The following is a 17,177-nucleotide window of genomic DNA, read 5'->3' as shown; positions in this document are numbered from 1 at the left end:
TGAAGCAGGAGGATCTCAAGTTTAAGGCCAGTCTCAGAAATTTTATCAAGACACTGTCTCAAAATAAAAAAGGACTGGGAATGTAGCTCAGTGGTACAGTGTCCCTAGGTTAAATCTCCAGTACCACCAAAAACAAAAACAAAACAAAACAAAACAAATTTCAAAGCAAGTAAAAAGAGGAAAAAGAATCAACGTAATTGAAAATAGGGGGAAAAAAATCTATGAAACCCAAAGTTGGTTTTTTGGGATCATTATGTCATTTTTTATATTTTGAGAAAGGATCTTGATATGCTGTCCAGGTTGGTCTTCTGGACTCATGGATCCTTCTGCCTCAGCCTCCCAAGTGCTGAGGATCGAACCCAGGGCCCTGCACATGCTAGGCGAGCACTCTACCTTTAAAGAAATTTAGTAGTATTTCACCTTCAAAAACTGTAACACTTCTGTAAAAATGTTACAAACCTTTCCCAAATTATTGGCTTTTAAAAAACGATGCACAGAAATGTGTCATGTGGAATCAGGACAGAGAGCCAAAATGCATGCCTTTCTAGAACACAGAAAGCTGCCATTGCTTAGGGCTACTGTTCTAATTAATGTGTATAAGTCAATGACTTGATAGACTAGTAGTTGTATACAGCTAGATGTATAATTTATATCATTTTTTTATTTTGTTTTTTGGTACTGGGAGTTGAACCCAAAGGTGCTTTACCACTAAGCTACACCCCCAACCCTTTTTTTTACTTTGAAATAGGGTCTTCCTGAGTTACTGAGGGTATCCTTAAAATGCTGAGGCTGGCCTTAAACTTGGAACCCTCCCTGCCTCAGCCTCCTGAGTAACTGGAACTACAGGCATGGGCCACCATCCTCAGCCATATACCATGTTATAAGTTGAAGAAAGTCATCTTTTGCAATGGAGTTATGCTCTTTTTCTTGTTTAATTCCCCAACTTGTCACAAAGTAGGATGGATAGTAGCTTTAATTGTGATTGTGGCTCCCTAACAGAGACATCTGCTAACTAATGCTGATAGGGCTTCCTGATGAAATGCATAGCACAGAAGCCAGTTGGGTATGTATTTACCCATGTTTTTGCAAAATGTTCAAGTCATTTGGCTCAGAACGCCTGAGTGTATATAGTATGTCATTCTACTCCATTTCAGTTTCTTGGATGTTTTCATTAGCTGTCGGCACAGTTACTGCCCCGATCTTGAACTACAAGTACTGCAATCTTTTACATTCTCAGTATGAGTAGAGCTTTTTGATCTACAAAGCTAATGGAAATTTGCTTTGTGTGGCCGCTGTGTGTGAATACACCCAGAACCTAGTAAATATCCATGGTCATTTTAGTATTTGCATTTAGGAGGACCAAACAAATGAATACATATATTGAGGGTAAATGGAGCCAAGAATTCTTGCTTTTAGAGGAGACTGAAGAGGCAATTCCACAGGTGTCAGTATTGAGAACCCACAAGAAACTTGCTCATACCCTCTGGACCTCATTGGACCAGCTGACAGATTGCTATTACATACACCCAGCTTACAGTTTTGGACATAGGTTCACAATAAGAAGCTCAGCCTGTATGGTTTTTCTTTTCTTTTATTCCTGTGTGGTTTCTTGATGCCTGCAAATGAGTGTTTAGAAGCAAACCAGCAGGTGTTTCTTAAGCAAGGTCATCTACAAAATAGGGTGTGAATATGGTCCCACCCCCTAGAAGCTGGTGCTCAATTCTTTAGTGATATTGGCTAGAGGGTTCACACAGCGGTGGTACTTGCTGCAGAAATATCAAGCATCATTGGATCTGCTGGGTTATCAGGTGTCATTGGAAGAACAACTTGCCCTGCAGACTGGACTGACTGCCAAACATTCCCTTCTTGTTGTCCTTACTCAAAACAGGAAGCATCTATGGCTTACTTGGCAAAAGAGTCAAACAAAGTAACAATTGAAGTGTGTGTACATTAGCTCCCAAATCCAAAAGGGTCTACAGTTTTGTTTTATTTGGGTAGCAGAGATTGAACCCAGGGGTGCTTAACCACCGAGTCATATTCCTAACCCTTTTTAATATTTTATTTAGAGACAGGGTCTCACTGAGTTGCTTAGGGCTTTGCCAAGTTGCTGAGGCTGACTTTGAACTTGTGATCCTCCTACCTCAGCCTCCCAAGCTGCTGGGATTACAGGCATGCGCCAAGCACCACTGTTCTTTGGAGGCAATTATCCATACACACCCCATACCATTAGCTCTCCAGAAATGTTGCTGAGGTGATGAGGCCCTGAAATTTGATGGTGATTCTTTCCCACCCTCTGATTCATATGCTCATTAATAAGGCATCTAAAGTATTTGCTGTTTCCTGTTCATCAGATTCACTCAGCATATCAGTGAAGAGGGCCAGTGAGATTCATGGACTGTCAAGATGATCAAGGTCTCCTTGGACTCAGACAAGGATGTAAAGTTGTGCCATTGGTGTGACAAGTAAAAGCAAACTCTTTCAGTTTGTTCTTACAAACTGATATGGAGAGAATAAAAATGTTTGTTGCCAATAGCTACAGACCAGGTATCGGCAGCTGTAGAGCTGCTCCTGCTAACACATGCTCATAGGAAATGGCAGCTGTTATTGGAGTCATGCTCTGATTAGGTTTAAGATGACCCTTCATTTCTAAGATCAACTTGTTGCCTTCACAGGTCAAACTCGAGAGTTAAATGGGGGTGAGTGGTATCATCACCTCTACTTCATCCGAATCTTTGATGGTGTCTTTCCTCTCCACAATTCCCCTTAGTCATGCAGTGGTTTTGGTTTATTATCTTGGTAAGCAAAAGAAGTTCTGGGGGCTTCTGCTCGGTCCTTCCTGTCATAATGATGGTTATTACATGACTCAGAAAGACAACATGGGGAATCTCTCAGTGACAAAATATGTCAACTCTAATTGTAAGAACTGGAAGAAATAACCACAGTGTTCACAAATGTGCTGAGCATACTGTGAGTTGAACTTGAGCTAAAACTCAATCTATTACTTGAGCACTCTAAGCACCCCTATTGGCTAGGTAGGCCACAGCAGCATTTAGATTCAACAACTGAGAGTCAGTATTCAGGAATCCTCGTATTTCCTTCCCCATTGCAGTCATCCTTGTATATGACTACAGTTTCCCTTGGGGGATTGCTTGTAGGAAGATTCATAATTTATACTTGTGGTGATGCTTCAGAATCCTTCTTCAAGGGAAGGATTCAATAGGAGATTCCGGGTCTGGAAACATATTGCATATCTGAAACTTGAAGAGACAGGGTGATTCTCCGGTGTGGCAACTCATTATGATCTTGGCCTTGAGCTCTAGTCTTCCTATTATACAGACCTTGCTTGGCATCCTCATGAAGGGAGTATCTCTTGGCCCTCTCAGGGAATGAAACTGGGGAGAGATGGGGTAGTATGAAGGTCACACAAGATAAGTTGACTCTAACACTCCTATCTCCCTAATCCTCCTCCACACAACACTGGAGGAAGTTTTGGCATCTCAACTTCACAAAATATAGGCCATTGCTGAGTTTAAGTTTTAGTTAACCACTCAACTAGAGCACCATGTCCAGCTACATGCTAACACAGTAACTCCAGAATATATTCTTGCAAAATTATTTATTTATATTCAAAGATTTGGCCATGCTCAAGTTGTTTGTTACCTCTTAAAGTCCATTTCCATACATACTTCCCAGGCTTCTGCCTACACTGATTAGCAAAATCTTGTAATTCTTTTGGTGTGCGAGCTATTTCTTCTTCACACTTTGTGCTTGCTTTGCTGGAGCATGAGATCCTAGTGACAGGTTCACTAACAGAAAGGCAGGTCAGATGGCACTCAATTGTGTGAATCTTGAGAATGGAAACTGCTCAACATGTTATTATAATATTTTCATGCAAGACTAGTTTCCTCAGACAAAGGGAAGGAAGCTATGTCTCACAGGCAAGGGAGGCCCAGAGTCACTAAGAAATTAGGTTTTTCAGTTCATCTGAGACTAGATATTCCCTTAGTCAGCTAAGCTGCTATAACAAAATACCAGTCTGGGAAGTTCAAGATCAAGGTGCCAGAAAATAGATTTCATTCTGAGGCCTCTTCTCTTAGATACTCGGCAGCTACCTTCTTGCTCTGAGTTCTCATGACCTGTTCTTTGTGAGCATGCAGAGTGAGCAAGCTCTGGTCTCTTCCTCTTCTAATAAGTACATAACTTACATTATGGTGCTGTGTCCTCATAACATCATAAACCAATCACCTCCCAAAGGCTCTGTCCCCAAATGCCATCACATGGGGGCGGTTAGGGATTCAACATAAATTTACCAGGAACATAAACATTCTGTCCATAACATCCCCATTCCTATTTTCTTTCCCAGTCAATGCCTTAACTTGAGAGAGGTGGAGAGGCTACGAATTCAATTGATTTTATAATTCCACAACCACACAAATATTATTTTTGATTTTCAGATAACTCAGCCCTACAAGATACAAGACTGTGTTAGGGTTGTGATAAAAGCTCACTTTTCCCATATGATTTTATTTTTTTAATTTTAACCTACAGCAACCACTTGACCCCTCAGCTGTGATAATCTTATTCATGATTATCTTATGCATCACCACGCATTTCCAGCATCCCATTTCCTGGGAGTAGGGAGCTCAGTCCTGCACCATTCTATTTCATCTTTGAAAATTTGTTTTCTGAACCACCCAGACAGGTTTCTAGTAAGTAAAGGGAAAACACACTAGTTGCCTATACAGATAGAATTTAATATATTTTTAAAGATAGTAATTGAAGTTGTTGACTAGGTTACCAAAAATTTAAAACAAGAACTCGTAGGGATCAGAGTAGTAGTAAATACAGAGAGTAACTTCCACCCCTAGAGCTGAGAGAACCATATTTGAACATATGAGAGGTGCAATTATTAAAACTTAAATGCTGCATGTACCAATATATAATAATGAATCCCATCATTATGTACAACTATACTGCACCAATTTAAAAATGTGGAAAAAAATTAAAAACTTAAATGCTTCCAGAAAGGGCCCCTTGGAGTTGAAACTCATACCTGTGGAAGACCAGCTGTCCAACTAGTATTGATGTCTCTCAGGGAATACAATGAGGCTGATTGTCCAAGTGTTGGTATACCACAAATTGGATTCAGCTGCTGTAGAAAAGAACTGCCTCTGCTGGGGTCAAGTGTTGATGGGCGACACTTATAGAAACTGCAAGCCAACAGGAAGCCCCCAGAAAGTTCCATGAACAAACAGGAAGGAGCAATCCTTTCTTTGCTTTTCAAGCTTCCAGTCTTCCTTTAGCGCCCCCTAATGTGACAGCTGGCAAGGCTGAAATAGGGTTTGTAGAGTCTTGAACACAATGTGAAAATAGAGGGATGGGTTTGAAGAAGAGACAGAAACAAGAGCTTACCACACCCCATACCATTAGGTCCCCAGAAATGTTGCTGAGGTGATGAGGCCCTGATGTCTGTTAGTTAAAAAAAAAAAAAAAAGCAAACAAGAATATGTTGCCTTGGAAAGAATGGAGGTAGAATGAAGGCTTTTAAAAGCCAGGTATTGGCCAGGCACCATGGCACATACCTGTAATCCCAGCAACTTGGGAGGCTGAGGCAGGAGGATCCCAAGTTAAATAAAAAAAAAAAAAAGGCATTGACATTTCAATTTGATAAACCAGGAAACAGCAAAGCACTTAAAAGTTTTGTTAGGAAAACATTTTTGCAGTGATAGAAATGAGCCCTGAGCCTGAACCTCACATATGCTAAGAGCTCTACTACTTCACTACATCCACAGCACTTTCCCCTCTTTTTTCGATGTTACTTTTCTTTACATCTGCTCCCTTTGAATACTGGGACCACCGTGAGCTACTCCTAACAGAATGCAGCAGAAGTGAGGTTGTACGATTTTTCATACTAGGTTATATTACAACGGAATGCAAAAACAAGGTAATACAATTTTCACTTGGTACTTTCAGGCGCTCACCTTTGAAGCAAAGCAACCTTGCTTGAGAAAGCCTAGCCAGGACAGGGATGTAACAATACAACACTCACCTTGCTCACAAATAGAAGGGTGTCAAAATCTCTGTACTCAAATAATATTGTAATGCAAAAACTTTTTCTTTTTCTTTACTCTTTTTTTTTTTTTTTTGAGTGCTGGGAATAGAACCCAGAGCTTTGGGCATGCTAAGCACACACTGAGCTACACACCCTACCCATGGTCTCTGAGAAGCAGTAATTTTTTTTTTAAATCAAAATTCATGTCTAAAGAACTTCATAATAAAAAAAAAATTAAAAATAATCCAGCTAGGGATGAAGGTACACACCTGTATGGCTACTAGAAGGCTGAGGCAGGAAGATTGCAAGTTCAAGGCCAGTCTTGGTCACTTTAAGGAGACCATCAGTAACTTGGCAAGACCCTGTCACACAACCACAAGAATGGGAAGTTAAATTCCACATATGTATGTCAAAAATACACTCTACTGTCATATATAAGGGGAAAAAAGGACCCTGTCTCAAAAAAATAAAAAAGGACTGGGCACATAACTCAGTACTAAAGTACCCCTATGTTCAATCTTCAGTATCAAATAAATGAATAAACTAATGTAATTAATTTTTAAAAAGGGTTGAGGATGTAGCTCAGTGGTAAAGCACTTGTCTAGGATGAGGCAGGCCCTGGATTCCATCCCCAATACTGTTAAAAAACAAATAACAACAAAAACAAAACAGAATTCAACCTGTAGTTGTATGAATCTTATAATTAGCCTCACTCTATTCTAGTTGTTAAATCTCATTTTAAAATTTTAACTTTGTTCATCATGTATTTTGCATTAATTTTGATTTTTATGTAACATTACTTAATGTGATTATTGTAGGACATTGACTAGTATTCATTGTGACTAGTATTTGATTTTATATTTTGGTCCCAGGAATTGAACCCAGGTATACTTAACCACTGAGCTACATCCCCAGCCCTTTTTTTGTATTTTATTTAGAGACAGGGCCTTGCTGAGTTGCTTAGGGCCTCTCTAAATTGCTGAGGCTGGCTTTGAACTCAGGATCCTCCTGCTTCTGTCTCCCAAATTGCTGGGATTACAGGCATGTGCCACCTAGGACTAGTATTTTAAGCCCCCTAAAATTTGTCTACCCAGAACCTCAGAATGTGACTTTATTTGGAAATAAGGTTTTTGCAGATGTAACTAGTTAAGATGAGGTCACATTGGATTAAAGTTGGCCCTAAATCCAATGACTGCTTTTCTTATAAAAAGAGGGACATCTAGAGACTCAAGAACACACAAGAAAGAAGGCCATGTAAAGACAGAGGCAAAGATTTGAATTATGCTACCCCATGCCAAGGACTGCCAGGAAACACCAGAACCTGGGAAGAGGGAAAGGAGAATCCTTCCTGGAAGACAGCACTGCTCTGCAAACATCTTGATTTCAAACTTCCTGTCTCCAGAACTGTAAGAGAATAAATTTCTGTTGTTTTAAACCACCCTACTGTGGTACTTTTGTAGGGCAGTCTGAGGAAATAGACATGATTCTTGAGGTTATTTTCATACTCCTTTAAATACTGCATCTGAAGAGAGGGCCTCACTCCCCCTCACCCTAGTCTTGTTCCTGGCCAGCAGACCTCTTTGTGGGGATGAGAGGAAGTGGAGTAGGGGAGCAGGAATTCACGAAAACCCAACTCAGTGGAAATATTAACAAAGTCAGCTTGCTTTAGGAAAAGCAGATTTCTTAAACATAGTCACTTGCTTTTAATTTTTTTATTACAATTAAAATTACACAAAGGCAAATCAATTCGTTTCAATCAAAATAACTCATGTTTACATCATATTTATAAAACAAACTATACAATAAAATATATAAAAGTTTTCACATTTTGTACTTTAATCATCATCATCTTCTTCTTCATCACTGATCACATACTTCTTATGCTTTTTATTTGCTTTATCATCATCTTCTGCTTTTCTCTTTCCAGAAGGTTCACCCTCCTAAATAGATAAAATTTTTAAAAATCTAAAATTCAACAGAGAACATTTCTAGGAAAGGTTTATCAAAAGTAGCTCTGAGCTGAATGTCCCTCTGATAACTCAAAGTAACTTTTTGTTTGTTTTCCTGGTGCTAGGGATTGAACCTCGGGGCACTTTGCATTGAGCTATACCCCCAGCTCTTTTTAAAAAAATTTTCAAACAGCATCTCGAAGTTGCTAAAGCTGGCCTCAAACTTGCAATCCTCCTGCATCATCCTCCTAAACAGCTGTGATTGCAGGTGTGTGCTACCATACCCTGCTCAAAGTAACTTACAGTAAAAATATTCAAAAGATGAATGAAACCACTAGTCAAGGTGATGGCCAGTTTTCAAATCTATTAGAGGCATTGTAAAATGACAACTCTGCAAGACTCATTACAAACTATAAAATTCAACTCATGCCCCTGCAGATATTAGGAGAGAGCTATGCAACCAAAGTTTATCTCTTACAGAGAAATCAGTGCACAACAGAGTCTGTCCTGGGAAGGATCAGGACTCTCCCAAGGAAGTTTTGCCTGTACGACCATTTCTTGTCCTAAAATATATTCACCCTTATCAGGTAATCAGTCAAAATTTTTTCTCCGCTTCTTCAGCATTTAGCTTTTTTTTTTTTCCTTATCTAAAACTCATTATTTTAAACACTCTTAATTTTTAAAATAATAATTTCTTGGTTTGGATATATTAAAAATATAAAGGTCTTTAAGAAAATATTTGAAGATGTCAAAATGCCTTCTACTGTCAAGTATAACTAAAAAGAACAATTAAAATTTCTTGAAGAAATTAAATGTCTTCTATATGCACATTTCCTCTGTTTAAAATAATTCTGTACAATGTCCTAACAGAAAGAATTCAGAGAATTGTTTATAAAACAATTTTTACAAATAGAATTTGAACATATCATCATTTAAATATCAAATACTCATTACAGGAGTTGATACTAACATGACACTATCCTCCTCGTCAAAAATTAAATGGATCAACAAATGGTTTGAAGGTTAAGGTTGGGGAAGGCCTGACATTTTGCTGTGACCACAGAGTGCTTCTACATGTACGATGTAATCTGGTGCACCCACTTTTTTTCTGATGGTCCCAGCGGCTGGCCCTCTGAGGGACGAGATAGCATCTCACACTTGTTTCCTGCCTTGTTAACACAAATGCATTCCCACAGACCTAGGGTACCACAGGTGGGCTCAAAAAGAAAGTTATGAGCCTACAGTAAGGAGTCTACTTTCATCCCAGTGTGCAATAGTACAGTGACCCCAACAGCAATTGTCTTCCATTGTTGCCCATGCCCAGAACATGAATTGGAATAATATGAAGAGGCAGTAGCAGAGGTTGGGAGGTCCAGGCAGAAGTAAAGTCTTTGTATTTAGAGAAGGGAAGAAAGAAGACCAAGAGAATATTTGGGTGGTGAAGGTAGAGGTCCATTTGCATGAGGCATTTTTGAGTTAGGCATTTTGCAACTGCCTAGCCCAGAAGGTCTTTTTTTAAGCAAAGAAAAATCTCATTTCTGAGAATACTAGGAATAAACCGAGTTCCATAGTACTTCTCAATTTTCATTAACAGTTTCTGCTTGCCAGGCCACAAATAGCATCTGCTTAGATGAGGACTTCCATTTGCCAACAGTTCAACACACTGCAAATGTATCATTAAGATGTCACCTCATCTAATTTAAAACCAATATGGTGCAGATTAACAAATTTTTTACTAGTTATTATTCACAATATGGCACTGAATTTCAGTGAATTGTGTATATATCTGTGCTCCTGGTCTCTGAGCTCCTCATTCCCAGGAGGTGGCTCCTGAGTACAAGCCAACTCTTATTATTGAGTAAATGTGAGCTTACCTCATCACTGGTGAGTTTCTTGGCTTTGAGTAATCTTTGAGCCTTATCTTCTTCTGATCCCTCATCACTGTCTGAGGAATAGATTCTGGCTCTTTCCTCTGAAAGCAAAGAAATTAGACTGAGTGACTTTCAATGATAGTGATCTATTCAATCTCAGTTTTTCCTTCTTATCAGAATTGTACATTTTCCCCAGAGGAACTAAATAATTTTGAATTGCTGATTTAAAGATAAAGCTCTAAATATATTGAAATGAAATAGACTTACTCTCTCCAAATATAATCCTTCCCTTCTTCCAACTCCTTGCCTAGCTAAGGACTGCCCAAAACTGAGTGTTACTTGTTTGTTGTGTTTTAATCTCTGAGGAACTGAATATTAAACATCTCTATCCCTAAATATATCTTTAACGTTTAGTTATTTTTATTTTTGTGTGGCGTAATTTTAAAATTAATTTTTCCTGTGGAAAATTAGCAATGGCAAAAATGGAAAGATCTCTGTACTATTGTCCCAAGATAAATAATAGGTAGGTAAGGCTTAGCAGGTCACTAGACAAAAGTAGTCACTGAAAAATGAGAAAAAGTTTTGTAGGACAGCCAGAAAAAGGAAAATTTGGGTGTTTTTATAATTTTTTTACTCAACAGGAAAAACCACCTGGGGCACACTGTGATTTCCAAGGTGTGTCAAAGGGAATCGAGAGAGCATTAGAACTTCATTTTATGGACAAGATACTTAATATCAAAGAAGGGCAGTCAAATGCTCAAGGCTGATGAGGTGAAACAACAAATGGTAGCTTTAGGTAACATTTATCATTCAACCCTCAAAACACCCTTATGTTGCAAACACTATTAGTAACAGGTTGGTTTTTTTCCAAAAGAGACCACAGATGTTAAGGGAAGTAATAGGATCTTCTAAAAGTGATTTTATGACTTTTGCTAGTAAATGGATGGATCTGGAGACTATTATGTTAAGTGAAATAAGCCAATCTCAAAAAACCAAAGATTGAATGTTCTCTTTGATTTGTGGATGCTAACGCACAACAAGAAGTGTGGGGAGTAGAAGTTCAGTGGAGTATAGAAATGGAAATGAAAGGAAGGGAGGAAGGATGGGAATAGAAAAGACAGTAGAATGAATCTGACATAACTTCTCTGTGTTCATATATGAATACATGACCAGTGAAACTCCACATCATGTACAACCACAAGAATGGGAAGTTATAATCCATGTATGTAAAATATGTCAAATTACATTCTACTGTCATGTATATCTAAAAATAATAAATAAAAAAATTTTTTTAAAAGGTGGTTGGTTGGTAGGTGGTCACAGGTGTAATTCGGCCCCCTGTGGGGAAAAGGAGGCAGGTTTGAGCATGGCAGAAGGGGACACCTTGGTATCAGTGGATTACACAATTTTGGGGAAGGTGCAAGGGGTGTTTTTCCACAAGTACACTCAGAGTGAGGGTAACTCAGAGTTAGGATTGGTAGGCTGGGTCCAGAACACTGACCAGGGCACAGTACAAGGAAAATTGCAAGGTCCCATCTCCAAGGTGCGTTACATGCAGGAATGGCTTGAGACAAAAGGAAGTCCCAAATCACAAATTGACAGAGCAAATTTCAGCAATGAGAAAGTCATCTTGAAGCTGGATTACTCGGAGTTCCAAATTGTGAAATAATGACCTGAATTTAAATTTTCCAAGAAAAAGTCAGTTTTGGTTTTTATTATTAATATAGAACTATTCTGTGTTCAATATTAGAATTAGTTATTTTTGTATCAAATATTTGTAATTGTATGTTCCATGTGTGATGGAACACAGCTTTACACTTTAGAACCATGTTAAAAAAAAAAGGTGGTTGAATTGAAAGCAGTAAGCAGGGTCAGGAGTTCAGCCCAAGCCTTGAGTTTGCTTTACAGCATCTCATCTTTCCACCAGTTGTGGGGGAATCTCTGGGTAAGAACCAAGAAGGTTTGTTGTTATTATTATTTTATTTTATTTTTTTTTTTTTTAAAGAGAGAGTGAGAGAGGGAGAGAGAGAAAGACAGAGAGAGAATTTTAATATTTATTTTTTAGTTATCAGCGGACACAACATCTTTGTTTGTATGTGGTGCTGAGAATCGAACCCGGGCCGCACTCATGCCAGGCAAGCACGCTACCACTTAAGCCACATCCCCAGCCCCTTATTTTATTTTTTTACTATGAGGTCTTTCGTTATTTACTAAATGAGGTCCATGTCTTAAAAAACTCATCTCAAATAAATTAACATGATCAGATTAAATTATTTATAGAATCTATATGACAATGACACACAGGCACAATGATTTCCTTTTCTAAGAATCAAAATAATTATGCTTAGGTTACATAGCAACAAGTCATTGTATGATAATAAAGACACACTATACAGGAAGTTTCATGAGATCAATTCTCATTATATTCCTCATGTAAACCCAGTGAAACAATAACCCTATGGGATTTATTCCACTGACCATAATAAGTAATTCTCTTCCAGGTATTTCTTCTTCCTTGTAAAATATAATTTGATTTTCAATGAAATGTTAGACAAGTGAAGAAAGACTAAGTTAGGAGTCACCATCCTTGAAAAGTACTTAATTGCAAATACTTTCTGTATCCTATTGAGTCTGTGGTAAGACTGATCACATTATGATAGTTAGGAAGCTTAATGAGGATGATTCACTGAAAAGAGACCCTATTATATCAGTGCTTTGTCATATTTGCCATCTCTCATTTCTCTTTGCACCTCTATATTCCTGTATTATTGTTCTTCTCTCACAGAAATATAGACACCTCTATCAAAAATGTTATTCACATTCAGTCTGTTATATGAATTTACACTAGAATTATTTTCTAAAACACATATTATGTTGTCGTTAATACTGTTCATTATTCCCACTGCCTGAAGACCAATGCCTAAATATGACACCCTACAAACCCCACTGAAATGTATCTCTTTCTGAACATAGCATGCTGTTCCATGTCTATGTCTTTAGTTTTAAGTCTTTATTCTCATTCTACTTTCCCAAGAAGATTTTAGAAGTCAGATGGCCTTGGTTTAAGAATTGGCCAATTACCAATTATGTGTCTTTCGTCAAGTTACTCAACCTCTCGAAGTTTGTTTCCTCAATAACAAGAACAATAAAAGGAAATAGGTCAGGCTAGGGATGTGGCTCAGTGGTAGAGCGCTTGCCTAGCATACACACAGCCCTTAGTTCCACTCCCAGCATCACACAGGCATACACACACAAACACACATACACACACACACACACACACACACACACACACACACACACACACAGGCCCACAGTATTTAGAGATCAAATAGGACAGCAAATATTGAGTTTGCCTGGGGTTCAGTATGTACTGAAAAACATTACCCATTATGAATTATTAACACTTGTCAAGGAATCTACAAAGGACAGCTCAGAAAAAAGTAAAAGAGGAAGAATGAAAGAAAACATCAAGCATTTTTTCATTCCCAATTTTTTGTCATGATTCTCTTGATTCCCAGTTAGCAATAAAACAAAGATAAGAAAAGTTCTAACATAACTGGCAAATCTTCAATCTAGAAAGCAGAAGTTCAAGGGATAAAACTGAAAATGGGAGCAACATCAGTTTCTATCTACCCTTTCAGGCTCACCTGAAAGAATTCTGTAATGATGAGACCAGAAACTTTAAAAACAACCACTTGTTAACACTGGTTCTTTAAAAATAAAATGTCCAGGAGCCAAAGGTATTACTCAGTAGTAGACTACGTGCTGGGTTTAATCTCTAGCACCAGAAGAAAAAAATGTCCAGTGACATGGCATTCAGATCATGTACAATTCAAACAATTGGAACCTTGACATTAAATTCTGCCCTAGACTCACCTCGAATGCCCCCTTTGTATCGGTTTTTAATGGCAGCCAAACTGATGGACTCCTCGCCTTCCTCTTCCTCATCATATCGATCAGGTTCTAGGTAACTAGCACTCAGTCCCCGCTGGTGCTGTTTCTCTCTCATTCGACGCTGCTGAGACTCCCTACGAATGGAAGCCCTCAAACGTTCTTCTTCTTTCTGTGAAGAAACAAATAAACCATTTGCTATGGTGTGAAGGTATCCCCCAGGTTGCATGTGCTAATCGCCAAAGTCATATGTTAAAGTTCTTTGAGAGGTAAGATATGGGGGAAGTGACTGGGTCAGGAAGCTGTGCCATCAAGAAAGGATTAATTTATGCATTAACAGATTAATGGATGGTCATGGGAGCGACTTTGTTATAAAAAACAGCTGCTCCTTGCTCTGTCTCACCAACTGGTGCCCTTCACTGTGTTATAATGCAACAAGAAAGCCCTCATGAAATGCTGGTGCCATGCTCTTGGACTTTCTAGCCACAAAGACTGAGCTAAATATCTATTTTTAAAAATTACCCAGTCTATTGTATTCATTTATAACAACAAAAACAAACTAAGACACCATTCAGCTTTTAAAAACAAACTATTTTCAGGCCCACTTGAACCCACTTTTACTATAAAGAACCTGTAAATGCCTAGCAGGATAATGTGTCTTCAGATTACAGTACTCCACTCACCTCTGTTACCACACACACAAAGGTAAGAGACAGAAGGGATCCTTCATACTAACCAGTTCACTGAGAACTGGCACAGGAGTAGTCTCAGGAACTACACTGTCCTCCCTGTTGTAATTCACAGTTCAAGGAGAAGCAACCAGCCTAAGAAACCCCTTCCATGCCTGGGACACCTAAATTGACTTCCTAGGGCAGTGGAGGTTGTCTCTGTCATCCTTGAGCTGCAGATACCTGACTCGCCCGGGCTCCACCAAAGTCCCAAGGTTCCCAGATATTTCTGTCACAATCCTCAATCCAGAGAGCTTTCCACAAATCCTGACAACAGAGTGAGGAAGTCCCAGTGGTGAGAGGGTTCCCAAGCCACAAGGCAGAGCACCTTCATTTCCTCAGCTGCCTGGCATTCCACATCTTGAAGTTTACACAGAAAATGAGGATGAAAGGAAGTCTGGGGATATTCTGGCATTTCTTTGAAGACCTTCCTCATTCAATTGCTGCATATTATCATATATAACTCCAATTCTGTTATTAGAAATTCTATGCAATAGAATAGTGTTTAACCCTTTTTGTTCCATTGTCCCAGATGTGGGACACCTATAAAAATTTAAATACAGTGAATAATATTACTATTATATTGTAATAATATTAACATAATAATTATAAGCTCTATAATATAATATATAAGCTCTAGATTATGATTCCCAAACTATTTTAATGTGTTGATTTAAATGAAATATTCACAGAATTGAAAATTTGGGACTTATGGGTTAAGTAGTATGTGGCTGTACTGAGGTTAGAGTAAAAGTCACTGACAGTGGTATAAAGACTAAGAACAAACTAGTTGACTCCTTGTCTACATTTCCACGGGAGTTGAAGATGTGGGAATTCTCAGAGTGGTTCACAGCACTCTTCAAAATGCTAAGAATGAAATCCTTAGGTTCCTCCAGCTCCACTTGTCTGAATAGAAAAGGTGGGGAAATGGAGCAAGAAGCCAGACTTCAAAGCTAATGCTCCTTATGCACCTTTAGGCCAGGCACTGCCCGGGTCTGGGTTAGTTCATCTGCCTCCAGGAATAGGCTGGAGGGAAAAGCAGGAACAAGGGCCAAACCTTTCTTAAAGCTTACCAATGAGATTATAAGAAAGGTCCTGAGGCAACTGGATGCCTAGGCCTCAGGGTATTCCATTTCACTTAGGAATGTAATCAATCACGTGAGGCAAGCAGGACAGCTTGAGGCAAGCAGAACAGCGATCAAGATTCAGTGAAGATCAGAGAAGATGGAGAGGAGACCATGAGAATGGACTATTGCATTCAGCTTCTCAAAGCAAGCACTGCACCAGAAAACCTTGGTGTCAATACAAGCATATGCTCTGTCACTCAGTAAAAATGCACCAGAATTGAATCTTTGAAGATTATTAACAGTTGTGTCAAATCTGAAAATGTATCAGTAAAATGTTATTAAGTAACCTTATTTTAAAAAGAAAAAACTGGACTAGGGATGTAGCTCAGTGGAGGAATACTTACCTAGCAGAGCAGAGTGCCCTGGCTTCAATTCCTAGCACCAAGAAACAAAAAAAGAAACAAATACACAACCTTTTCTTACTCTGCTAGATTCTACTTTTGGCACTCTCCCATTCAAACTCCTGGTCTATATTTCATACTAAGTCTCCAGCACTTGCACTGATTCCCCCTGCCCCCCCACTGATTTTTTGACATGGATTCTAAACCAAACATAGATGATTTAATGATCTTTAAAACTATAAATGAAAGTTCACTAGTTTGTGGCTGAACTCTCAGGCGCTGTGGGAAAAAATCTAGTCTCCTGTGTCTATTTTACCACTACTGTCACATCACTCACTGTTAACAATGCTTATGAAATTAATCAAACTCCCTATTCATGTTGGTTGGAAGGGGAAAGGGTGGGCCAATAAGATGATGGACAGACATTTTGGGAAGTATTGTTCTTAGAATACCAAAAACTTCCACGGAAAAGACTAGCAAATATACCTTAATCATTTCTGTGCGTTGGCATTCAGGATCACGACCAGCCATTGGTAAGATTCTAATCTTCTGTGTCTTTGAACATCTATCTGCAAGTGACAGTGTCATCTTTCTATGTGTGGCACTGTCTGTAGAGTGAGGTCTATCAGAAAATAACAAAAATATCTCATTATTTATTAAATATATTTGTGAGCCAGTAATACCCATATCACAAAAACAAGAAGTCAATGATAATTTCCTATGCATCAGAAAAATAAGCAGGGACACCAAACTAAATATATTATGTTAGGAACTGTGAACTTTATTTATTATATAGTTTAAGAAGACATTTTTATCTCATGGGTAAAGTGAAAAACAGGCCTGGGGAAGACAAAAGGATTTGTATAGCATGATTATCTTCTAGAAGCACTAATGGATAGGCTTAGGCAACATTAATTAGATACTATGTACCAGGCACTATGCTTTGTGTTTCACACAATATTTGATTTAATTGCCATAGATATCCTATAACATAATCATTACATTTTACATTTTATAGATTAGGGAACAAAAATTGTACAGGGTTACACAAGTGGAAAGGAAATTCAAATACTGGTCTATCTGATTCCAAAGTCTATCCTTTGACCATTAACAATTCTCAAATAGCTAAATCATAAACAACATTATTGTGTCCCCTCTAAAGATCAGCATTATCCAAGGAGAATGATCTGATTATAATCAGGAAAAGATAAACAA

At 38.4% G+C, this 17,177-nt stretch overlaps 3 protein-coding genes across 4 annotated transcripts in view; 1 reads left to right on the top strand and 2 right to left on the bottom strand.

Moving 5' to 3' along the window:
* The window catches only part of LOC110598200 (RNA polymerase-associated protein LEO1), an 86,096-nt gene extending 78,472 nt beyond the window's left edge, over positions 1–7,624 (bottom strand). Inside the window, exon 1 of the mRNA XM_078049618.1 lies at positions 5,054–7,624. The gene's annotated coding sequence lies outside the window, so the exon portion shown is untranslated. The remainder of the gene's footprint in view (positions 1–5,053) is intronic.
* Positions 7,625–7,749: 125 nt separating this feature from the next.
* Positions 7,750–17,177, bottom strand: part of Leo1 (LEO1 component of Paf1/RNA polymerase II complex) — a 31,184-nt gene continuing 21,756 nt past the window's right edge. Inside the window, exons 9-12 of one of the 2 annotated variants that reach the window (XM_005316581.4) lie at positions 16,449–16,584; positions 13,752–13,938; positions 9,876–9,973; positions 7,750–7,992 (exon numbers count right to left, since the gene is read on the bottom strand). In XM_005316581.4, coding sequence (XP_005316638.1) covers positions 7,888–7,992; positions 9,876–9,973; positions 13,752–13,938; positions 16,449–16,584 — 526 coding nt within the window. In that variant the 3' untranslated portion in view covers positions 7,750–7,887. The remainder of the gene's footprint in view (positions 7,993–9,875; positions 9,974–13,751; positions 13,939–16,448; positions 16,585–17,177) is intronic. The other variant, XM_021726783.3, reaches the window with a different exon arrangement.
* On the top strand, positions 11,123–11,814 carry LOC101958893 (acylphosphatase-1). The gene has a single exon (XM_040276144.2). It carries the CDS (start codon positions 11,239–11,241, stop codon positions 11,539–11,541), a length of 303 nt encoding a protein of 100 aa, XP_040132078.1. The 5' UTR covers positions 11,123–11,238; the 3' UTR covers positions 11,542–11,814.

This window comes from Ictidomys tridecemlineatus, chromosome 5, assembly GCF_052094955.1.
Source record: "Ictidomys tridecemlineatus isolate mIctTri1 chromosome 5, mIctTri1.hap1, whole genome shotgun sequence".
Taxonomy (NCBI): domain Eukaryota; kingdom Metazoa; phylum Chordata; class Mammalia; order Rodentia; family Sciuridae; genus Ictidomys; species Ictidomys tridecemlineatus.
The sequence above is the reverse complement of the archived record's forward strand: the minus strand, read 5'-3'. Positions and strand labels throughout refer to the sequence as shown.